We start from the raw sequence: 26,899 nt of genomic DNA, 5'->3' as shown, positions 1-26,899 counted from the left end.
ATCAGGAGATAGAACGTGTGCTTGCTTTCCTAGCAAACAAAAAACAGGTTATACGTTGTCTCCGTATTCATGGCTTAGACATTTTGATTTCAATAGCTTCTTCACCAAAAGAAAGGAGTTGGCATTGTGAATACCTAATACAAGAAAGAAACCAGTTACATATAATTCCAAAGATCCTTATCGTGCTTCGCATGCGAGTTTGCTCCATACAGCTGCCGATAGACATGTTTGTGCCTCGAATCTTTCTCATCACTGCATCTGGTTATCTTGCGCTTCATATCTCCCATCTCCGTGGATATCGGCCGGTTTTTGTTGGACTTGTGGGTTTGAGCAAGGTAACTTTCGCTATGTTTGTGCTTGTGCCTCACTTTATGAAGATGGAGATGAGTGTCATGTTTAAGGTGAGAGCGATCGTTTTCTGCCAAGCCAAGATGGATATGTTTGTGGGGTACACGATGACTGTGACTGCTTTTTGGCTTCTTTCCATCATGTGAAGGAATTGGCTTGTGCTTGTGGTGCACATCCCGGCCAGTTTCTTTCTGATGTCTAAGGCCAGGCTTCTTAACGTTTTTTGCATGCTTTGAATTGATTCTATTCCTTTTCTTTGTGCCTTTAAGTCGATCATCCCACCAATCATAGATTGGATCAAAAAATCCTTTTTGATGCAGTAGCCAGAGGAGCACAGTTCCTGCAACTCTAAGATACGTTAATTTCGAAACATGCTCAGAATCGTGTTTAGAAACTGACCAATCACTACAAAGGAAACGTACCTGTCGGGAGAGATGCAAGCAGTAGTCCAAACATCACTATCCAACTCACACAGACATATTGTACGTGGCAACTGAAATCGAAGAAACTTTGACATTTACTTCTGCGCCAAATGAAAGATTTTGAAGTCATACTTGGCACTATTAGGATAAGATACAGAGAAGCATGCTACTAATCATGTACTACCAACGAAATTATCTGGCTTCATTCATTAATCTGAAAGAGATGAATCACAGCTTCTATGTGCCTCTAGATGAAGTAAATAAGCACTTTCTGATGATAGGATAAGAGGATATCAGGGATAAACAGATACTATACTACAACTACTGTGCTTTGAGGTATGCTACAAGAGACTTATCAAAGGTAAAAGACATGATAAAGCATGACATAAACATAAAAGACATGATACCTTCTTACAAAAGATATAGACACAAGTGATTTATCAAAGGTAAAGGGAAAAAAACAAAGATTCCCGAGGCTTTGATAAAGCATAATTCTCTATGCTTTTACAAAATAAAAATTTGGTGGGCAGCCTGAGTAATTCAATTATTCACCTCTTGTGGTCTAGCAGGCGTCTACTATGTTCAATGAAAATTATCACAGGTGAACCATTTTCTATCATAGTGACTGAGAACCATTTGCAGTCATTTTCTCAGCCTGTGCCACCAACAATGTCTAACTATCAAGAGATTTCTTTACTGTTAAACATGAAGATATAAGATCATATGTTTGCTCCATCAGCACCATTTTACCTAATTAATTACCCAAGATCTCCTGCTACAGTAAATTCAATGCAAAATCCTTGATTCTACCAACTTATCAAAGTCAACGCACCTACTTTACCCACCCTCGCTTCTGCTCCTTTGATACCCTTTATTCTATGACTGTTGTTTCCATGACAAGTTATTAGTAGACACGGTCAACTAGTTGGCCCCAACCAATTTCTTATTGCTTTTCTGCCTATTACATCATTTTCTTACCACAAGCTGCTGCCAACTCATCAAAATCACAATACCTATTTTTTGTCTAATAATATCAAGGGTAAAAATATGACAAGTCCAGAGAAGTCCTATAAGCACCAAAGTTTTAGAGGGCAAAGGAAAGATTAGCATGAATTAGTTGGAATGGTGGGATCTGGATTTATAAGAATAGATGAGTCTTTTTTTTTTTGCAAAGGGTAGACAATGAAGACAGGATTTGATACCAAGGGCTTGCTATTACAGGCATTTACTAGCTAAGCTAGCTGACAACTTGCTTAGCTAACTAGATAAAACTTATTGGCTCTTAAGCATAGATGGGTTGCCATAAGCAACAAAAACTAGAGTTACACAGTATGAAGTGCGAACAAAGGGAAGGAGCCCTTTCTAATGTCAAGGTGGCAAGTATGAGATTTTACCAAGGTCACATCTAGGGTGCTGAGTTCTTAGCCAATCTAAGATTCTTCCTGAGAAAAATTATATGTCCCAAAAATATATCTCCCTTAAAAGTATCTCCACCAAATGTGTGTAGATACATTACTGGGCAGACCTGAAAATACTCTGCCATTATGCGTTCATGATTTCCTTGTGCACATAATAAAAGATGATTCTCTAATACTAACCTAGCGTATTTACCAATTAAGACTGAACTTTGAACAAGGCACAATATCTTGCATGTGTTGCTGCAAACACTGATTGTCTCATCAACTATATGGAGTAAAACCAAATATTGGAAGTAATGCCGTATATGATTAATATATTATGCTTAAGATAGGTCTTTAATTATGGACTAAAGCGACTGTGATTCTAAAATAATTTGATTGGACAGTTACACACCTACATGTTCTCCCAGTAAAAAAGTCGACCAAACCACTCCACATCATACTCCAGGCCCCTTTAATAGCTTCAAAGAAACTATTTATCTCATTCTTTTTCAATTCATCAGCAGGAACTATCTGCAACATTCTTAACAAATGAACTGAAAGAAGGTTGTTGAATAATGAGGATTTGGTATATGATAAAGATAAATAAAATAACATGTTATCAGCAAAAAATATGATAAACATCTTCAGAAATATTAAAATTAGCTGGATAGATATGCTACCATCACTGATAGAAGACTGAGGCAACCAGGATAAAAATTTTAGGCTATAGATCCTGTTTGGAATACAATATTTGTAAATAAAATATGTTCTACTACAATCAAGATCTAGATAGAACATTCATATTCGAAATCACTTGAGTAGTTACCAACAAATACAAGAAAAAATAAATCATGTTGAACTGTACTGAAACTAGAAGGTGCTGCCATATTTGATATCAAAAAGTCACTAACAAATAAAAACACTAAATCACATACCAAAAGTTGCTCAAAAATCACATTAAAAAACTAACTACAGTTTACATCATATTCTATACAAAAGTAAATACTTTTAGGTGGTATTTAGTAAATAATGTACAGTTTATATCATGTTTTAGCCATCATATTCTATAAAAGAGTAACCAACGTTCTGTTTCCAATCACATTCTCAATTTAATTTTGACTTATTAGTATATATCACAGTACCTGCCATGTTGGTACCAAACTAACATAAATCATGGAGCATGCCAGCAGCTTTTTCAGCACAAATTTTGGTTAAGCACTAGTATCAGAACGTAGAATAACACAGTACATTACGCGGTAAGTACCAAGTATGCAACTAACCAGACAAACAGCAATATGGTGTGTCATATATGAACTTTCTATACAAATTCACTTTATTTAAGATACCGTCAAGGCCAATAAAGCATGTAGGAAGATCGTCTTGTTAAATAGTTGACTAGTAGTTAGTTCCTATGTAATATATAGTCAACACAAAATTGTTACCTTCTTAAAGTAATTGGATTAATTTAGCACAACTACAAAAGAGATACGAGGAATCATGTTAAATAGATTACACAAACGGATTTGAAACTGGATATTCCTATCTCGAAGATGACAATTTTTAAATCCTTATCACATTCATGTGAGAAAGAATTGAGGTATAAATTCTGGCATCGGCGTGAAAGAAATATATTGAACGCAAAATAGAATCAGATCAAACTAATTATAGCATCCAAAAAATGCTGTCAATTGCACATTGCAAATCGGAAAGTGAAAGAAGAGAGATGAAGTACGAGATAAGGGGAAAGGAAAAGAGCGTGGGGTAGATATCTGAAAATTCAACATAAGACAGGTATTGAAAAGGTTGGATGTCTCCAAGCAGACATCACAGTGATTGTGCATTATTATGCACAGTCAAGTGGTCAGTACTTCATTATAATATAAGTAACAAAGTTATTGACTACCTGTGATATATATGAACAAGAGTGTAATGCTGGCCTAGCACAACCTACCATGACAATAAGGCAGCATAGCACTGAAGCAGGCATAATCTGTCACAGTCCATACCTTTTTCCAGCTTAGAACTTAAAAAAATAACAAAAAGGATGACACTTTTTGTAGTTTTCTGCAACATATATTACTCATTAATGAATCTCATCAAAGGATAGGTCAAATAACAGTAGGATATGCCAATTCATAAGCTCTTAGGATAAGCTGTCTTTTTTTCTTTCAACAAGTGTTTTTTTTATTGATCTTTTCCCTTTTCCTTTTTCCTAAAAACTTTTTTTCCAATGGCACGCCAATCTTATTTACAATTAGTTGGCCAGCACTGTGATCGAGCCAAGATCTGAATCCTTGGTATTATAGATTTGTAGTTTATGAGATATGAGGTGTAATTTCCCAAATTACTTTGATTTGCTTTATAATAGATTTGTTTGAGGATGATGCTCTTGCGCGTACAGTTAATCAGCTCTAATAGTACAACATGATTGAAACTTTTGTTTAGCTTCCAAGTGCACAAAGAATTGGTGAAACTGAACTGCTATCCTCGCTTTATGGTGATAGATATTGGGCTTCCTGGCTATCTCAAACCAATCAGACATATTCAAGTCCTAGTTAACTATTTTGGTTCCAAAATTTTTCAGTTGAATTTTCCTGATAAACATGGGTAGGTTTCATTATGCTACAAGTCTAATAAACAGGTTATGGATGCATTCTCTAGGGATATCCTATTTATATATGAAGCTAAGATACCTACGATTTTGTTTCTTTCCAAGGTCTTACATGCAAGCAAATTGAACTTCTCAAGTTCAATAACTGAAACGAACAACACAAACATATGCATGCGATAAATGCAATACTTCTTAAAGAAACATAATTGATGTATGCCACTAATAACTGTGATCAACATTCTTTTGGATTATATGTTTCTGGGAGAAAATAATATGATATTTTGTGGTCATCAAATCAGACTCATAAAATCTATTTTCATCTGTCTAAAGATCATAATTTCACACTAAGATTTTAAAATCTAATTACACATATAATTAGCTTATTTTTCCGAAAGCAAAAAATAAATCTCATGACACAAGTAGAGACTGATGATCCACAAAACCAACTTCACAGCTGATTATCAGAAACTCAAAAATCGATATCTTCAGTGATAAATATGTCAAAAAAATATCAACTTCAAGGACTAAGAAGACCTGTGATCCATTTTCGAGAACAGTAGCAGTGGTAGTAAACTGGCATTCTGCTTGATCAAGTACACTAAAATCAGAACCCTTGAGTATAGCTGCACATGAGAAGAAATTTTCTTTAAAAAATACTAAAAATAATGATAAAAGAAAAAAAAACAGTTTAAAGACAATAAATGAAGCAAATGTAAAAATGTTGGTCCCTTACAAATTGGACACTTACAACACACCTGCACACTGATATCTTGCAGCTTGATCTGTGGTTGGATATATGTAAAATGATCGAGTAACCTCTTCATCTGGTTTCAGTATAAAAAATTGTTCCTGAATGCATTGGACAGATCAATATCCACACCATTTGGAAAAGATAAATATTTGAATAATAAAGAGAAAACAATTTAAAAGGAAGACAAAATGTAAGATAAGAGGAAAGGAAGAAGACAATTAGAAAAAGACAAAAGAAAAATAATTGAACACTTGTATAGACATGTTCAAAGTAGATATATAAATGACCATGTTGAAAGAGGCAGTTTAAAATATAATTAGTGGTGTGAATAAAAAGAAATTTGGCTACTCTTAATTTATATAGAAGTCAGTAGTGGAAAGAAAATACACATAACCAACCCCAATTAGATGGAACATTATGGCTCGTTGATATAGTTAGGCATCATAGTGAAAAACTAGCTAACGAGAACTATAGGTAGGAAAAAAAGAAATATTGAAAGATTGTCTTTCTGACTCCAAATCTGATCACTCTAAATTTTAATGCTCTATAAACAGAAAAAGCTTGCAAAGAATCAATCCTTTTTTAAGAATATAGTAGGTTAGAATGATTAAAAATTTTAATTCACATGCAAATTTATCTAACATAAAAAGTAAATGAAAGATTCTCTAAATTTTTCAAAAGATACGATAACATACAGTTCAAATTTCAGTTTGATAACATATGTATTTTCCAAACTCCAAAGTATTTGGTGTTTTACATAAGACTAATGCAAAGCTTTTCACTTCTTTAGGAAAGATGTTTTAAAGTTTTTTTAGCAACAAATATGCAAGAGTAGCACAAGTATGACAATGTAATTTGTAAACATGAAGGAATGAGCAAAATAAACTTACCGCCATGTAACTTACACCACTTAGACAGTGAAACTGCAAGATAATAAATAGTCAAAATTTAGAAGTAGAGGTCAAACTTAAAGTAATCCTATAGGCACTCTTTTAATTGTCCTCAACACATTCAAATTTATGAACTTTCAAAGTCAAATTTATCTATTATACAATAAATCAGAAGTCTCTCAGGTCAAATTACTCTAAGAGAGATTTTTTTTCTTAAGAAATAAGTATTGTTATCTAGCAATCGATGCCAAGGGGTTGAGACTCAACAAACATACTGTTAAACTATAAGATGCTTCTAGTTCACCAATGTTCTTAGTTGTTATTGTCGCTGTGCCAAATTGTGATAGGGCTTCAAAAGTGGGGATTTTTATGCTTAAAATCTTTCCAGGGCTCCTGAAAGAAAACAATAATGCTATTAATTATAAATGATGTACTTTTTTCAAAATCATACACCAAACATAGAAATTTGACATGAAGTAGTGTAACTACTCTAGATATGGACAAAGACAAATAACATAATCAACAAAATTAGGATTACTAAATCCTAATTATATTAAAGGAATTACATAACCCATAATGCTAGTTAATGTGTTTACAGTCTCAACTCTCAAGGCAAGCAAATGTATCACTAAAAATATTAGTCATAAGTAATTTATGCCAAATGCTAAAACTTTATTCTCTGTAGAATACCTGCATTAGAAGTAACAAAATGTTGAGAGCTTGCCCCATCAAAGAAAACATGAATGAAATTGTTGGCAACTACTCAAGATTTCTTCACAATTTTCTTCATCATGCTATTTCAATATGATGAACTTAAACTACTTCTACAATGATATATCCATACAAAAACAAGGTTGAGTCCCCAAAACAAACCCATCCTTTCATATAATGTGTTGCTAGCTGAACTTTATATAGCACATATAAAGTGTTCAACAGGATCCATAACCACACCATTATTGCAGAGAACAAAAATCTTTTGGTCAGCCAATAGTACTATTTTTCAGTTTCTACTAGACTCATGGATACAGCCAAGTAACTCTGTTGTAACAGTGCTTGACATCTTTAAGTTAACTTGTTTCTGTTCGTAGGACATTTTAACTGTTGAACATCTTAGCAGTGTCAAACCTACTATACATGATAAGAACAAAACACAGGTCATAGGAGAAAACATATAACAGAAACATTTATAGTTTAATTATTTAATTATACCAGTGTCTATGTGTTATCTCAGGTTTTAGAGTTCCAATTATTGGTACATTAAGTGCTAAGAATGACTTGATATATGCATAAGATGGCTCAGTGCACAAGGCTAACCCAATAGAGGTCTAGGTAGGGTGCAACGGCGCCATTTTTCATAACTCAGAAGACAACTAAATACTATACACAATTTTTTATTGTATTATCTGCATGCTACCATGATACAAATAAAGTAAAAGTTAGCATGATACAGTAAAGTTGTAAACATATATATATGTATATATATATATATGTATGTATATATATATATATGTATATGTATATATATATATGTATATATATATATATGTATATATATATATATGTATATATATATATATGTATATATGTATATATATATGTATATATGTATATATATATATATGTATATATATATATATATATATATGTATATATATATATATATATATATATGTATATATGTAAAACTAAAAATAAACTATGTTTTGATTGTGCACTTTGGAGGTCACAAACTATCACATCCTTAAGAATATGGATGATCATTCTAGATATGAGAATATAATATACTGTTATTGCTTAAGTTCTTGAAAATTTTAGATTGCTATGCCTTTAAAAGCAGAAGGTACTAGCTTTGGTATCTGTGGATATGACAAATATAAGGCCTCTGAGATGATTAGACAACACGGCCTGACCAAGCTGGATTTTGGACTTATGTATGCCCTTGGAATCCATGAACATGCCAATTTGGTCCAAAACACCAAGGATCTTACAACAGGAACTTCCATCTACTTCCCAATCTCTGGAGGATCTAAATTGCCCTTTGCCAAACATGTAGGAGCATTCTAGGTTCCAAGAACCATCGATTTAGATTTTGCTCATATATGCCAGTATGAACCAGCATTTACTAGTCTGACGGGTACCTAATATGCGGACCAAGAACATTCACCCAATTCAATTAGGTACCAGGCATACCACCTGGTAAACTTGTTTCAGGCAGTCAGCCTGGTAACTAGCTGATAAATACCAGGTGATAGGCTGACCCAACTTGTCCTACTCTTCATATATCTCAAGAGACCCCTTTCTTATCCTCAAGCAGCCTTGTTTTCTCTCTTGATTTTTTTCTTTGGTTCTCCTTCATATAACTCCCATTCTGCTTAGAATTTCTAAAGTATCTGGAGCTTACTCTCCTACTACTGTGTCAATTTCTTGAGAACCAACTTGGTATTTCTCCCATATCAAATAAATCAATTAGTTTCTATGTTTAACAATGAGTTCTGGATTAAATAAAGACAATTTTTAGTTTCAAAGCTTCAATTTTGTTCAATTAAGCTTCAACATCACGTGTACTACACATTGATCTACTTCAATGCAAGCTAGATCAGCTACAATTCGGCCCAGATTCATGAGGATCTAGCATAATTCCATGCTCAGCCTCAACACAAGGTATGGGGTTTATCGATAATGCAATGATCCATTAGAAGACCAATATCAATCAATTAGTCCTTGCTAGAAACCACTAAGGTCGTAACTCCTTACGTGGCTTGGAATCAACAATTACCTCCATTTGGAAGTACTATGCCCAAAAAATTTCATAGGTTGTTCTATATATTAGTAACCTTACAGAACATCAATTGCCTACAAGCTGCATCCTTTTTCTCAACTAAATTGTTAAAGTGCTTAAACAAAAATACATCTCTAACCTACTCTTCAACTTATATAATGCAAGGTGAGATTAAGGAGCAAGACAACTTAATTACAAGCTATTCATCAACTGTGATGAGCTTTTCATTGCTGTTTGCTGAATCATTTTGAAGGAGAGAACAGATTAACCTCAACCAAGTTAGTAATGCTAAAGAGTACAAAAAGCTATTCTTCTTTTAGCTTGATATTAGGTGTTCGCTTCAATCTATGATGACAATTCCATTACTTATTTGATCTGTAGCTTCCAGGATCCACACCATTCTCCACTTTCCTAGTGATCCCACTTCATATTGGCCTTCTCAATGAAATTAGAAATTTAGAAGGGTAAACTTTTGTTCCTTTTTACTCGAAAAGAATTTTCATTTACATTTACTACTTAATTCTATGTTGATCCTTTGAGTAAAAGGGTAATATCTTCCATGTACATATGAAACAAGGTACAATAAACATTTTTATATCATAAAGTGATTAGCTCGATACATACATTTTTTGACATTTCTTCCATGCACTTCATTTTTTCCAGTGCTAGAAACATGCAGGGATGTATCCTTAAAACTGTAATCTAATAAATTTAGCGATACATCTATATGAAACAAGGTGCAATAAACATTTTTATATCATAAAGTATTTAGCTGGATGGATACAGAGTTTTGACATCTAGTTCTCCTTATGCACCAGATAGTCCTAAGGTCATCATGTCCTTTTTCTATCTTTCAGTGTTTCTGACCATCTCTTCTTTGTCTTTTATCTTTTTCACCTGGAGGGTAGACCAGAACACAAAGCTGTTTCCAAAATGGGGTGTGGGAACAGGAGTGTCCATGAGCATTTCCCTCCTAAAAACCTAATTTGGACCAACATATATCTCATACAAAGACTGACTGATAAGGTTATTTCTAGACTTGAAGTCCTGAGCCACAAGTGATTTCTCAATAATTACCATCAATTGGAACCATCTGATTCACAACATGCAAATTTTACCAGCTCATAGTCAGCTTCTAGCTTTCTCATGCACAACGTATGATTATGCATCATTAAGTAGAATAAAGTAACGGCATCGGAGACCATAAGCATCATTAAGTAGAATAAAATTATGCATGCAGTTTTTACAGATATTTAAAGTTCAAGAACACACTGAACAAATAAGAGCATCAATAGCCAGCAGGTACCTTTGATAAACATATTCGATATCATCAGCACTCAGTTCTATCAATAAATTAGTGTTGAGAACCTCAGTTATGCCAACCGAGAATGTATGTGTCCCAGCATTCTGCATGAAGTAGATTATAGAATGTCAAGAGAATAGTAAGTGATTAGTTAGGAAAAGAATAGTATCTAAAAAAAAGTACAAATCAACTAGAAAAATAATCATAACTGGATGTTGATTTATCCTTTCAAACCTCCGTTCAACCATATACTGAGGTGGTTGGTTTCTTCCTATCCTGTTTTGGTCCGCCTGTTATAATAAGATAACCTTTAATCTTAAGTTTCATGAATCCAGATATAAACATTATCCATCAGATCAATGCAAGATAATAACAGTATCCATATCGCTTGGCATGGTTAAGTCCGTAATAGATAAAGATGAAGACTTTATATGCAAAGTAAGTGCAATTATCAGAAAGGATTTTGACACCAAAATCATGCAGGAGAATATAGCTAAAATAATTGAACATTGTCATTGCTCTCGAGCTTACTATGAAGCATTTCGAGACCCACAAATACTCATCACATAGTTGGAAGCTTGCTTAGATGGTTCAATAAGGTGGAATAATGGTTGAACTAAAGCTCCAAATAGCAATTAATGTTACTGACTAGAACTATAGGATTAAAAGAGGGTTGAGCATGTGTTGCATGCATTGGCTACAGTCATTTGAATATGGTGGCCATTTGGAGTTTGTCGGATGGTTCAAAAAACAAAGAAAGGTGGTAGAATTTAAGAGGAAAATTGTATTGTAAACCAGGAAACCAATAGTGACAAAAAGAGATGATAAAAGGCTGAAAAGGCGGCAGGATCTCAGCATGGTTTGACAGGCACTCAATGCTATAAAGCAAGAAGTAAAAGCTGTTGTTATTGCCTTATTGGTAGTTAGGACTTAGGACTATCAGTTTCCTGGTTGAGATGCTATAAAGCAAGAACAAAAAGCTTTGTGGTGCAATATGCAGATGACAGGATAGTGGAAACTTAAGGTCTGTTGATTACATACGAGAAAGATTGGGCTAAAGATTGGACAGGTAGAGATAGCCAATTAGCATGGAGAAAAAAGAAAAAAAGAAGAAAACAGTAATGAGAGAAGAAAAGGAAGGAAAGAACGAGAAAGAGAGGATTTTCCCACTGTGACATCCAAATGTGGGAAATAACTTAAATGACTACCACAAAAGGATGCCCAAAAGATATAGTTCTTTAACAATAAACTACACATATACTTAAAGCATCATGAGCAAGTAATTATCCCAATTTCTAGAAATTAGTGACCAAGAGTTGTATTCTTCAAACACGTAACCAACCATTTTAAAGAAATAGTAGTGCATATAAATTATAATTCAACATCACTTACTTCCCAAAAATGCCACAGTTGATTATGCAAGCAACTCCAATATGGGGAAGAGCAAAAGGTAGGCTGGTTCCTGTAAGCTTCATAACTAACACCAATTTTATTGCATTCCAGACCATCTAATGAGAACCTCACTCTCTCCAACAGCATCCACCTTGAGAAGTTCTGTCCAAGATTTTCTGGTTGACCAGGAGGACCCTAGCAATATGAGACAACTTATAGCAAGCAAATAAGGTAAACATTCCAGAATAAGATATCAAAGTATAATGTCAGTTACAGATACATATTCTTTTAATTGTGATGGTAAAGAAACGATTTCCAGGATCATTTATATTATCATAGTATACAACAATTTAAATATAACTGTGATAGTCAGAAACAATTTCCAGACTCATTTCTATTATGATAATATACAACAATTTAGAATGAGTATCGTCATCCAAGTTGGACAAGTAAAAGCTCTGGAACTTAGATGTAAAGCATATTTGAAGAGCACAGAAGAGCTTTAGGTTAGTAATCCCTGGCATGCCTACTAAATCCTGTTTCCATACTTCTTGCCATATAGTTTCACATCGATTAACTAATGCACTCTTCATTTGTCCAAGCTCTCATAGATATATGCATGATATCACAAATCTCCTTCCACAAACTGTATCTATGCCAGCTGGCAAAAATATATCCCCATAAAATGAATTCACCCAATGATGACAAAGTCCACCAAAGCTACAAAGATACCCCACTCACTCCATAGGTGCCTCCTCTTTCCTTGCATTGCATCTTTGAAACCCTAAGTGTAGCCAAGAAAAAAGTCGGGATCAGTTTGAGCCACTACAGGTGGAGGTTGATTCATTGGAGTCATTTAATTGGACTAGTTAATTTTTGAATTGGTCCCACAATAATATTTAAGCAAAGATGGGTACAACATGTCCTCAACCCAGTCTAGTTATAAACGGATATCAATCAAGTAGTTTGCTTCAAGGTTCGTAATTTCGTATCGTACCGACATATGGTACGATATGAGCATATTGCTCGGTATGCTCTGGTATACCTATATATATATATATATATATATATATATATAATAATAATAATAATAATAATATTATTATTATTATTATTATTATTATTATTATTAAAAAAAGGTGATATCATCGAGGTGACGACGCCTCGTTTCTTCTCCCCACGAAGCCTCAGCGGCTTCTTCTCCTAGCGTGGATGAGGAGAAGAAGCCGATGACGCCGAGGCCTCATTGCCTTAGACAAAGAGGAGGCAACATCTCATCTGTGATGTCCGGCACGGGAGGGCGACAACGGATCAGGATCGTCGATGGAGAGCGACGCCGGATCTCCAGGTTCTCCCTTTTCTTCTCACTCTTCTTCCTTCTCCCTCAGCTAATATTGCCCGGTAGCGAGCGACAACGGTCGAAATCGATTGTTACAGACTGATTTCGAGCGGTAACAGGGCGGAAATAACCCCAATCGATGGTACCGTCCAGTAGCAGGCAGTCCACATACCGATCTACTGGTGGACCGGTACGTATCGCCCGGTGCCAGCGGTATCATTCAAAATTAAAATCCTTGGTTTGCTTGCTACACATCAATACTTCTTTCCTTAAACAGAATATTTCAAGAGATTAAACAATAGTAAATTGCATGAACTTCTTATCTAGTATGGTTTGCCACTCCACATTCTGATCATATGTAGTAAGCGTGCCACTGGGACAGCAAGGGTTTTTGTGATACCATGTTTACTTCAAAGTGCAATGACACATATTATTTGCTCTCATCTATTATTGAACTAAATATTCAACCCACATGAATTGGCACAATTTAAAATGATGATGACGAGAATGGAGGCATAAACTGGTGAATAAAGAAGTCAAGTAGATGGAATAAGAAAAAGGATGAGAAAGATTCAAGTGCAAACAGGTGCTCAAGTAAAAATTGTAGTCACTTCTTTTCTCCGAAACTAAACCTGATGTACAAGATATCAATAACCATACAGTGAACATAATTCATGACATATATCACATACCGATCTTGGTATCACAAGATAAAAGTCCTCAAAAGATGGGAGACTTGTATATCCAACAAAATCACCAATTAGATTTACTCTCAAAAACTTGTCATTAGAGAGTACAGTTCTATTTTCAGGACCAACAATCACTTCCTGCAAAAACACCAATATACAATTTAACCTCAACTTGTAGCTAATACTACACTTAATTCCTTAAAGCTGTAAAGATTACACATGTTTATTCAGAACTCAACACTATAGCATTAAATCAGACAATTCCATATGGACCATGCACATGTATAAACCATTCACCCCATCAAATTTTGACAATCATAAGAAGAATGCATAAGATAGAGAGTCAATTTTCCAAGACAACTTAAAGTATTAAAATTTTCCAAGACAACTAAAAATATTATGAAATCCTATTTTGAAGTAATTAAAAATAAGAAAAATCATCAAATTTCCTATTGTTGATAATTCTGTATTAAAACTTTTAGACTATAAATTTAATAGAAAGTTAAAAACAATCAGCTTCATGTGACATCAATTTTGAGAGGGACGAAAATTAATATATCTTATCCAAGCAGACATGCAGGATAACTTTGACGGCTCATAAAAATATTATTTGTTTTTGGATTGACAAGTCATTTTGTGTTCCACATATGTGCTAATTAATGGTGTAAACAAAGTGTTAGAGATGAAAAATATGGTCATCCCATACAAGCATTGATGTTTGAGATCAGGAAAATGGTCTCCTAGTACATATAAATTTTTTTCAGCACACTTGAGGAAATTAGTGTTTCCTAGATGGGTCTGTACCCTTCAAAGATCACAAAGCCAATCAGCACATGCCAACACAAATGGAAACATGTCCTGTCAAAAGGGTATTAACATATGCCATGTCAATCCATGCCGGTGCTACCAACCAAGGAATGCTGTTTCAGACCTGTATCGGTGACGTAGTCTAACCAGTATGTACCAGTCGATATCTATAGCTATATAGCTAAGCCAATGCTTGGTCTGTTGCCTGGTACATGAGCATAGCTAGCAACTAGCACATCACCGAGTCAATGCATTCAGAAATGTATTGACACAACCTAATGCCCCCAAATAGCAATGCTTAATTCATTTATTAATTCAAGCAATGGAATCCAGATATATTTCAGGGAACATGTTAGATTCATTGTTCTATTTTAAGCAAAGATAAGTGATACCTATTGGTTAATTTCATTGCTAATGAATTAAAAATCAGTAAACAAGAGCCAGCTTTAAAGATCATGTAAGAATGTGTCTAACAAGTTTCCCATAACCATAAAATTCACCAAGGACCAGATTTCATTATTTTTACTATTAGTAATGCATGAAATTACTAGTCATACATAAGATCCTTATGTTGTATGTTATTTGCTCAGATATTGTTTTGATTATGTATGGTTAACTCTAAACTTGAGATACACAAACTTTAAAAAGTAAGGTTTTTAGCCTAAGTAGGTCTAAGATAAATCATGAAATACAGTTTAAGCATGCCAAGAGAACCAATGGCATAGTTGAATGGATGAACAAGAATAGGTATATTTCATCTATTATTCAACAAGGTGAGATTGATAAAGATATTTGTTCACATAATACAAGCAGGGTAATTAAAGTTAAAATCACATTGAGAGTTCCATATAATTGGCATTTGCCTCTTAGGTCAAAAGAAAATTTTATAAGACATTGTAAAGTTAGCGATACAATACAGATCAAAATACTGGACAATTAAGAAATAACATGTATAAAAATTTCAATAATAAAGATGAGAATGTTGAGTATGTGTGGAGTTTCTAGAAACAATTAAATGAGAAATGTTTTCATTTGTGAACAATTAAGTGCAAGGAGAACTAAGAAATGTTTATTGAAAACAAGAAAAGAGATTCAATTTCTCTTAACTTAACAAAGGATAGTATACTACCTTAAAACGAAATCAACACTGGGAAAAGTCCATGTAGGCAACCTCAAAAAGTCACCTTTTTTATAAATGTGGTTGATTGTTTCAAATGGGTGACCACACTTAACTAAGACATCCTAAATTAACTTTAAGAACAACCCACGTAAAAAAAAAGCTGCTCTCTTTGGCAAAATTTATTTCCCAATCACAAAAAAACAATAGCAACACCCCTCACACCCCTTGGACTTATTTCCATTGTTCCAATATACATTAATTTGTTACCTGAAAATGTTCATGTTTGCATTGTTTGATTGCAAATGTGTGCATTGGTAATGGTTTAATAATGACCTGCACAAAGCTCATAGACTAGACTAATGATATTTCTAAGATTTAACAAACACATCTGCAAATTATTATTTGCCTCTCATTGAGATATTTCAACACCTCTTACTAGTTCAAACATTACAACTCTTCCAATAAATAAATTTAAATTCACAAACTGTTCAAAACATATTTAAGAACAAAATTCAATTCGGGTCAGTTATTAGGGAATAATAAAATATGCCTTACTAATCACTACCTAAAAATTTTTGCTTGGACAAACTATTAAGATTGCTAAGAACTATTTATGCTAAACTAAGCAGGGTTTGCGAAATTGGGTCAAGCCCCAGCACACAGAAATCTTTGCATTACCCAAATAAAGATTACACCTGATCAGATTTATTAAACAGCCAAAATTATCAGGTCTAGGAGTTGCAGTCCTTTGCATAACATTTAATAGCCAAATTATGCTATATAATATCCAATTTTCAGTCCATAATGCTAAAATTCTGAATAATGCCTTTAAGTTTCACTTTTCAATATATCACTCTTATTTACAATCTCCTCAAGGAAAGTTATATGCTACATCATAAAATGGAAAAGGTACACTGTGAAATATGAATCAGAAATGGTTCTTCATTGAGCACTTGTTGATGAAATTTTCATATGTTATTTTTTCATAACTTTAATCTCGATGACTATTGTAGAAGTAAATATGATCATATTTGTTGAAAAGTACAAAAATTACCAACAGATATTTCAGTGAATAATAACACCTAACAGCATCATATTGAATTACATGCACAGAAATGTAAAAGAGCACCAAAGAATGAAATACAACTGTGTAAGGAATGTGCCAAAATAATGTAAGCCTAAATCACCAAACCAGTAGAAGGTGCTCCTGAGGAACCCACCGAAAGTGAAGAACCTTTCTTAACTTCAATACGAATACTAAAGCCGAGCGATCTCTTCCCAATGCCAAAAATATGAAACCTTGCAGGTAAATTGTTTTACTTGGAGTTAACATTGAACATTGCAAAATGGGGTAAATCAAAACCTCAATGATAATTTATCCATTTATAAGTCGACCTTCAAGTTTCCTATTTTATGTCAAATGAATCATAAGCAGTATGAAGCAATTGTCCTGACTCCTGATAATTTGTTTATTTGACAGCTAGGTCTGTGGTGTTATATCTTTCATCAAAGCCATGGAAACTTGGTATTATACATCACTAGGACAAGATTTTTTTTCTTTTTACCACTATGACAAGTTATTACAGTACTTTCAGGTGAATCCATGACAGTTCTAATATTTTTCCTTTTACAACTAGAAGTTACAATAGTACTTTAAAGCAGGGTTTTTAAAACCAAACTGTACCACCCGGTAACAATGCTCCAACACAAAAACTTGCTTCCTTTTCTTTGCCCTTTTCACAGAAAGAGAGAGGGAGAGAGAGAGGAGAACAGGCAACAAATTGAGCGTGATATGGAGAAGGAAGAGTCAAGAATGGAGAGGCTTCCGGAGCTCTGCATCGCTTACGCCATTTCCCTTACATCGCCCCGGGAGGCGTGCCGCTTATCCACCGTCTCGACCACCTTCCATGCCATCGCGACCTCTGGGACCGCTTCCTACCTACTGCTTGAAGAAGCCCTCGTGGAAGAAGAAGCTGCCTCCCTCCGACCTCGACTCCTCCGCTTCTGGTCCCGTCGCACCCCTGTCGTAGCGACACCGTCGGATGATGGAACTCGACCCAACACCGCCTTTGTAAATCACCCTGTTTCGGTGACTGAGGATAGCTGTTCGTCATCGCTCATTTTTACTGAGACAGATAGTAAGAGGTTAAAGGGTTTTTTTTTTTTTTTTTTTTTTTTTAACACTCGGCATTCTGTATCGTATTGTACCGAGCAAACAACGGTATGATATGACATTAAAAATCTTGTTTTAAAACTGTGTCATCGTACAATGGTATATTGTTTAGTACGGGTCGTACATATTGATTTGATAGGGGATCGATATGTAGACCACTATGTGCTAGGTGGTATATACTAAAAGGTTTTGTATTGCTTGATATGAGCCTATATTATTCGATAATAATCGGATTTTAACTATTATCAATAAATACTCAAATTTGACTCTTTCCAATAGTCAGATCCATTTGGCCCTTTTCACTCTCTTAAACTCTTATACTCTTTCAATCTTTTTCTCACTCACTTCTTTCTCTCACTCACATTTATATTCTCCTAAAATTTCACAAAGATACAGTTTATGGATTAGATCAAACTTGGAAGGCTAATTAAGGAGGATTAACACTTAAGTTAGAGGAAGAACTCTCCAATCAAAAGTATATAAATAGCATCTCAATTGCATTCAGCGACTAACTCGATCCAAAGACATGGCAGCAACATAGACAATGATGCCTCGACCAACGATAGCAACGACGTCGAGGACTCGATGGTCTCATATGCAAATTTGAGAGTGGTGCATAAACCGAGGAGCAGTATTTTACATATGCCACCGAAGATTCAGATCATAGACCTCAACATGATAATTGGTCATTCTTCTCCGAGCAATAGTACAGCGATCGATCTCATGATATGGGATAGCAGATCAGTGGCAGAAGTAAAATTTTCGATATTCTCTATGCTCCGCACTAATATATGTCACAATCATACTTGCCTCAAGAACCACCTCGGACATGTATGGTTCACAACGATCAAACTATGACTATCACTATATTGATGCACCAATGGCATATGATGCTTCAATATACTATGTCGTGGAATCAATTTTAAGATTGGGCTTGACAAACATATTAAATTGATACAGATATATAGGATCGAGAACCACAATCCATCACCCGTGAAGTCCTGTCATTTTTTTTTGCTAGAATCAGGCAACGTCGCCTCGTATATATATATATATATATATATATATATATATATATATATATATATATATATATATATATATATATATATATATATATATATATATATATATATATATATATTATAAAAGACGACGTCGCATCGCCTCGGTGATGTCGCCTTTTCCTTCTCCCACGTGGGGCGATGTCGTTGAGGTGACGCGATGTTGCCTCGTTTATTTATATATATATATCTGTATGGTACCATGTATCAAGTGGTACGCTAGGGCGTACCGAGCGGTACACCTAATTTAGGTGTAAAACCCTCCGAAAATACCTGAAATAAAAAAAAAAGTTAGGATAGGGTTTTTAAGTTAGAAATAAATATAGTAATAGCATAAGTTTAGCAAAATCAATGTAAATTAGGTAAAAATAGCATCACATATCTTTTTCGGACTTTGAAGAATATCTTGTACAAAGTTCGTATTTCAGTCCATTATAGATTGTCCTTATATAAATATACCTGTTGATTAGAAAGTTTTTCCTCTTAATATTTCTAAATTAGCCTCAATTCAATTCATAAATCATTGTTTTGTAGAGTTTAGGAGAGCACAAACGTGAGAAAAAAAGAGTTTGAGATAGTTTAAAAGAGTATGAGAATATAATGGAGTGAAATAGGGGAGAAGAAGGGTTTAAATACTATGAGAAAGGGCTCCAATGGTCAATTTGACCGTTGGAGCACTGTTACCGAGCGATTTTAAATATTTCTTCATCTTACTGTAGCAATGTAGCACTATAGCACGTTCCGTCCGATAGCGAACGGTCCGCGTACCGATATACCATCGGACCGATATATACCGCCCGTACCAGGCGATACTATTTAAAATTGCATACCTTGGTATGTACCATACTATCGGTCAATCGGTACATTAGTTCAAACTTCAAGCTAGTAAAGCGAACCTTGCTTTAAAGTTAATCTATGATAATTTTAATATCTAAAACATGATATAATCTAAAGATATTAAGGGTGTATAAGGTTTTAAAAAAAAAAAGCTACAGTAGGCATACCAATCACCTAGGAACCGGAGACAGTGAGCAGTATTGGCCTTCCCTTTCATCAACTTATCAACTGTTCAAATATGTCAAAGCATTGTCAATAGCAACCAACATAAACTAAATGGAGAAGTGCCACACATTTCAATACTTACATAAGTTCCCACAAGAGGATGGAACACGATGTTGCGGTCCACATGGACAACAAATTGGCTATCACAAAAGAGAACAAATTCATAAAACATAGTTCTTTGCACTATTGTATTAATCAATATGATAGATAGAAATTAGGCACAAATTGTGTGTAAACTTCAAGGGAAATGAATATATTCTTATAATCTACAAGATCCCTTGAAATGAACAAGAATCTATCAGGGCAACATATAGATTGAATTCCATATGTAAATTTAAAAATCCAGACAAAACATGAGAAACATGTCACTATGCATAGATGAACATGGCAAACAATGATGGTGGCTAATTCAAATTATGAACTAGTTCAAACTTCAATCACAGGGGAAGAAAATTCAAAAGCAAGAAAGACAATTTCCTTATGAAGATGAAATCAGTCATGTAGGACCTTAGAAGATCATGATCATAAATGTATTATATAAGAAAAGCGTCAAGCACTCGACCACTGTAGCAAAAGCTTTCTTACTTTAGGACATCTTTAAATGACTTCGCAACCAAGATGTCTAAATGACTTGATAGTATACCTTCAAGCAGTTGCATCTCTTTGGCAACAGAATATCCACTTATTAATTTGCATTCCTAGCACAAGTGCCCCTAAACCTCGAAGAGGTAGACGTATTACAAAAAAGGATTACAAGTTACCATATATTAAGAAATAAGGATTATAAGCTACCACAGGGCCTTCAATACTGTCCCTGTATATCACATGCCAAAGCAAAATAGTTACTCTCAATGGTACCACATTATTTCTTACTCACAGCTACAAGGATAGAATCGCTATCAACTCAAAGAACATCTTATGTTGCTTCTGTTGCATATCACAACAATTATTAGACATGTTATGTCTTCACAATCTAACCCAAAGACTTACAAGCCAAAAACAGACAATATACTAAAGTTGGCATCTACCACATAGCTCAAAATACTTGAGTACAAGTTACTAATAGACCCATCTAGTGTTAAGACAACATCATCTCCCAGTCACTGTGGAATGGCTTATCACAAGCTCCCACACTACAAGGCCTGATGCCTTTGTCATGGCGTAGTTCATAGTGCATCAATGCATCTTATCATTCAAGACTTCAAAATCTTGATGCAGCTATGGCAACTCCACATCATGGCATACCCATTGCACTAACGATGGATAGCCATTTCCTTCAAGATTAATCAATCCACATATTCATAACCTAGGTACATTTTGGTACCACATCTACTATGACTCAACCAAATAGCTAATTGCCCAAACTACTAGTAAACAATTAATTAGTCATAAATCCAAATATAAAACCATATTTTCTCTCAATGTGATGGGATTATCAGTTATCACAACGTAGGTGTATCAGGTGCTCATGACAGTCAAAACAAAACCATCTCTCAATGTGGGATTTCACATATATTGATTGTAATGAAAATCCAGTCTATATTAAAACCACCATTATGTGAACACACTATCCATCAACTTTTGAAGCAATTAATTAAACAATCAATGGTTCATTTCATCTGTTAATATAAAGTTGTTTGAAAATGCTGCTACGAAAGTGGCCCATTTCTTTTGTTCATTGCCTACCTAATAGAAGAATGATTTCCTTTGTTAGTTTATCTATCTAATGGGCAATGTCAATTTTCTATGACTAAGCTTGCACTAAAGTGAAATAATATTTTATCAACAAATAGTTAAGAGATGAGAGAATGATGCCTGACCTGAGTATGCTCGATAATATGACCATTTTGATCCCGCAACCTAGCAAATATAGTAAATATAATAATTACCAATCTATAGTACCCAAAAGAAAAAAGAATACCAATTGAGGTAACTTACTAAATATCCTAAGTTTAGAGAGTTCTTAGTAGCAAGGAGTAAGAAACATTAGGGATCCACAAAATAATACTGTGCTGGCTGTCAAAGAAAGAGCAGCCTAGTGCAGGAGGTTCTTACCAACGTTGAAGGAGATCAATACATGCAGAGTTACCATTCTTGCAAGCAGAGAGGCAGTTATAGTGACTCAAAGACTAGTCATCCAATGCACAAATGATAAACTTACAATGGTGCTAAAATTACACTCAAAATAAGTTCCATGCTCAGAATAAGTTAATTGTTATGCTATACTGGTTCTCATTTTACTTATTTTTGTGTTTTAGTTCAACAAAAAGTTGTATACCATTGGAATTTGTTAAAAAACACTATTGTTCATGGGTATTATTCATCCTGCAGCACTGTGCTATGTAACAAATAAAATATAGGACAACTTAAAATTTTAAATTAATTAGAGCCAAACTTGCAAAAAAAAAAAAGGAAATTTAGATTTGAAGTTAATAGAGTGTGAGTCCATGCGGAGGCTGCATAGATCTTGTGCAACAAAGTCACACGGCCATATCCACATAAGCAATCACATGAAACAAACCATGGGACAATGTAAACTGCAATTTCAAAGGAGTTGGTTTTTAGGCATGTTCAACAAACCTAAATATGGCACCAATCTTATACAGTTGGCACTACTGCACTAGTTCATAACTGATAATAAAATTTTGTTTAAACACCAAGCACAGCTGTAATTATCCCATGTTGATGGCAAAAGCTTATATCATAATAACAACAAATACAGATTTTAAAAAAATATATCATAAAAGCAAAAAATCATGAAGCAATTTTTTTTCCAATGTGATAAAGACAATATCCAACCAAAAAGGATGAAAAAAAATAAATGTGATAAAATATTAGATTATTGGTCTTGCTCAATTAGTGCATAAAATCTTTCAAAAAAGATAAAAATAATTATGCACCTACATGATTAACAAGGCATACAGTAATACCATTAAATAAAGAATTCGACTGCTCACCTTTCACAAAATTTAACGACTTTTGCACTAGCATCTGGTTTGCATTTACGTGTTTTGACATAGAATTCTTCTGGTTTATAAGGAACATCCTAGAAGAGGAAAAAAAAACAGCCCTCAGGTTTACATAGAAGCCAGTTGAATTGTATCAACTTTAGCATGATATCCTATGTTAGAATCATTTGCAATCACTTGACTTTAGAGTAAACATTTGAATCTACTAGTATGTATCCAAGAACACTCACTTCTATTGCAATATAAATTTTTGGCTGAGAATGACAAAATTAGAATCTGTAGTCAATATGAATTTTTGGCTGAGAATGACAAAATTTCAATCTGTAGTATGTATACAAGAATACTCACCAGATATCATAACATCATTCTCTGGAACATTTTAGGTCCAATGTTCACATGGTGCATTGCGCAGAAAGGGCCTACCATAAATTAAGAGAAAATAGATGGGATCTAATCCTCTTGTTCTTGCATGTACTTGAATTATACGACATCAGACCTCTCCCAACTTGGTTATTATCATATAAGTTCCAGAAAATTTGAATCCACAGGAAGCTCCAAAATTGGTTATTATAATTTTATTTTTATCTTTCATATTTGGATTAGATATGAACCAAAATAAATAAAAAATTTGATATCAAGGGTGAGGTTTGTTGCAGGGGAAGCAAATTAATGCAGCCATTTAATTAGAGTTCTTAAATGAAGTCGAGACAAAACAGTGTCACTGTCTAAAATATCTAGCAATAAGACTGGTATGGACTGCCGAAAACCCTCAATTTTTTAGCAAGGGTAAATCTGTGTCATGGATCACACTGTTCCCACGTGTCCAGAAAAACCCTAGACCAATCTTTTTTTTCTTTTAGAGGACAAATATTATCACGCCTGAGGCTTCTTCTTTGTGAATGCATCACGCTACCAAAACTTGCATCTTCTTCCTAGTTTTGGAAGTAGAAGACAATAACAGCCCCTACGATGCTAGCAAAAACACAAAAGAGGCATCCATCTGCTGGCTAATTGTTGCTAGGAGAAGGGAAAAAAAGGTAGAACAAGGAAGAGGAGGAGAAGAAGAGCAGGGGATTTTATCCTCCATTATTCAATGAATTCTGAATGGAACATTCTACTAGAAATATAGGTCGATGATGGGAACATAGTGTCCTAACCAGCATTTGATATTATTGATCTAAACTCCTTATGATTTAAATAGAAAAGCATCATCTAATTAGGCAATCGGATGTGTAGATGAAAGATCATATAGAATAGTTCTAGAAATCATGTATTCAAACAGTGGTCCTTTATTTTGGGGGATACTAGGTGGTACAAATCAGTAGACCTCCCTGTACATTGATACCATACTGGTTTGGTAGATTATAGAAACAGGTATTCATTCAGTGGTGATTTAATCCTTGCTAAAAATATCAGTTTTTGTGGAGAAAACAGGCATCATGAACTTGACTAACAATACCTGATTTTCAGGGCTATTTAGCTTAGTTATCTGTAATATTCTTTTACCACAATCTCTTCTCTCATTTCTCCATCTCTCAATTATCTTTTCTCTTGCTTCATGATCATTGTAATAGCATTCCTTCTGGCATGTACAAGCAGAAAACAAGGAAAATTGTTCAGTATTATTTTCTTTATTTTTCCTCCTTATTGTTATCCTTCATGAAGGCAACAATTTCAAATAATATTTTATGTTCACATAAGAAACATGTTTGTTCTTCTAAAAGCTGCAATCCCATGTCACCCGTCATGTAGACTCTGTCAGTTAGTTACAGAACCATGTCCATGCGTTTAAACAACAAATTATAAATGAATAGCACAACTAAGTAGAAATATATCAAAACAAGTAACAAATTAGTGTATCAATCAAATTAAATATTTAAGCTACACAACAAAAAGGAAATATATCAAAACAAGTAACAAATCAACGTAGCAATCAAGGTAAAGATTTGAATTACTTCAAAAATAAAGGGTACAGCTGCTCACATTAGACAAATCCGAAGTCATACTTCCTGAAAGCTCCTCTAATATCAATATGGAAAAGAAAAAGCTTGGTCTTAGAGAACACTAGGTTAACATGGAATCCACAATGAGAATAAAATTTTACTAATAAATCATAATACATGCAAATTCAGATCTGTGGTTTTCAGTTGTTTAGAGCCAGCGAGAGAAATCCTAAACCAATTATAATACTTAAAGAACAAGTCTCAGCATATACTAATTATTGCACGTATGACACTTAGGTCAACTACAAACTTACTAAAAACCTTTCCCAAACTGAATCAATTCCATGACTGACCCAAAATCAGAACCATAAGCCAAATTCCTAATTTCAATACAATACCAATTGATATCGATCAAGCTTTTCATTTGTATCCTATTTACCTAACAACAACTTGTAAATTCATTTTGAAGATCTAAAGAAGATACCAAAAGAGTTTGTTATACAACTAACACTTGTAGGATATATGTTTCAACATATTGATATTCGACTACGGTCAATGTTCCAATTTGATGTATCTTAATTTAATTCAAAATAAAACGAAATAAAAAATAATGTTTTCATGGATTGAATGGGTTTTGTTAAATTAAAAATGCATCGAGTAAAGTATATTGCCATCATTCTAAACTTAGTCAATTTTAAGTCAATCAAATGAATGAGCATATCCAATTTTTCTAAGCATTAGGAACTTGTTATCCATAGTCATGCCCATTGGCTATCCAAGAGAAAAGATAAGCTGTAGAATAGATTTGTTAGAACAGGCAACTGATGCAAACCAAGTAAAAAGCATAGGCTCCACCAAGAACCTTACATCATAAGTAGAGAAATAAACTCCGTAACGCTACTGAATATCCACAGTAAGTGACAGCGTCTACAGTCCATACCCTGATGTATATTAATTCATAAACTGCATATGCAGCCGACTTCTTGATCGTGATAATCGGTGGCGACCTAATGGTCTGCATGTGTTGTGTATCATTCTCCTCCACCTCCACCAATTCTGCAACGATTGAAGCCTCCCCTCCGCTCTGGAATACGCAAGACAACCCAAATCAGTGTACACAGTTTAACTGAACTTAACGGGCGCGAAAAATGGAAAGGGGCGTTTACGGATCCGCTGGGGACGGCCATATTGAGGACGATCTTCTTCTCGCAGTCGACACTATCGGAGCCGGACGCCTTGATGCACCTCTCGAGCTTGGATTTAGAAAGGATCTCCACGGCCACAGTGGCAAGAGGAAGTGGCGCGAGGACGGCGAGGCAGAGGCCGAAGAGCAGAGGAATCGCCGGGGACCATCGTCGCTGCCGCTTCATCAATCGGGAGAGACAGAGAGAGGATTCGTCGTGGGTAACAACCGCCTGCCCGCGCCCCTTCCCGGTTTAAAAAGCGGGACGGAGAGTGGGCCCGACATCATTGCACTCACTGTAGCGCCTCTTCTCCAACTTGCTTAATCACCGTCCTCATCGCCAGTTATAACGCAAATAGGCCATCAAGTTAAGCGAACAGGATCACTTTTAAATGCCGACCATCCGATCGACACTTTACCATTCTGATCAAAGAGTAGGGTGGTCTGATATCAACATGCCAAATTTCCTATTATTTTATTTAATGGCATCAGACAGTCACGATTGACACTTGAGAATCTTCAAAGCCTACCCATTTCACTCCCCCCACGTCAAACATAAAAATTGACTATTCTTGTTTTCTTTAGAACACGGTTTTGTGGCTAATCTCATCTCCGAACCAATTCATCAAGAAACCATTATCGAAGAAAGTGGAA

At 34.6% G+C, this 26,899-nt stretch overlaps 1 protein-coding gene across 2 annotated transcripts; it reads right to left on the bottom strand.

Moving 5' to 3' along the window:
- Window position 1: 1 nt before the first annotated feature.
- Window positions 2-26,547, bottom strand: LOC135628641 (protein HAPLESS 2-like). Of its 2 annotated transcripts, none has more exons than XM_065135436.1 (18): window positions 26,229-26,541; window positions 26,003-26,146; window positions 23,108-23,196; window positions 21,971-22,010; window positions 20,233-20,290; window positions 20,093-20,153; window positions 17,072-17,150; window positions 13,928-14,062; window positions 11,897-12,091; window positions 10,714-10,794; window positions 10,508-10,608; window positions 6,698-6,815; window positions 6,423-6,455; window positions 5,537-5,630; window positions 5,316-5,404; window positions 2,583-2,701; window positions 771-871; window positions 2-688 (listed from the first exon to the last, which is right to left on the bottom strand). In XM_065135436.1, the coding sequence occupies exons 1-18, from the start codon at window positions 26,430-26,432 to the stop codon at window positions 156-158; spliced, it is 2,274 nt and encodes a 757-aa protein (XP_064991508.1). In that variant the 5' UTR covers window positions 26,433-26,541; the 3' UTR covers window positions 2-155. The 2 variants fall into 2 exon arrangements, with proteins under 2 accessions (XP_064991508.1, XP_064991509.1); XM_065135437.1 differs by having other exon boundaries at window positions 221-696; window positions 26,229-26,547.
- Between the last annotated feature and the right edge of the window lie 352 nt (window positions 26,548-26,899).

This window comes from Musa acuminata, chromosome BXJ3-1 (genome assembly GCF_036884655.1).
Source record: "Musa acuminata AAA Group cultivar baxijiao chromosome BXJ3-1, Cavendish_Baxijiao_AAA, whole genome shotgun sequence".
Taxonomy (NCBI): Eukaryota; Viridiplantae; Streptophyta; class Magnoliopsida; order Zingiberales; family Musaceae; genus Musa; species Musa acuminata.
Note: the sequence above shows the minus strand (reverse complement) of the source record. Positions and strands in the feature narration are given on the sequence as shown.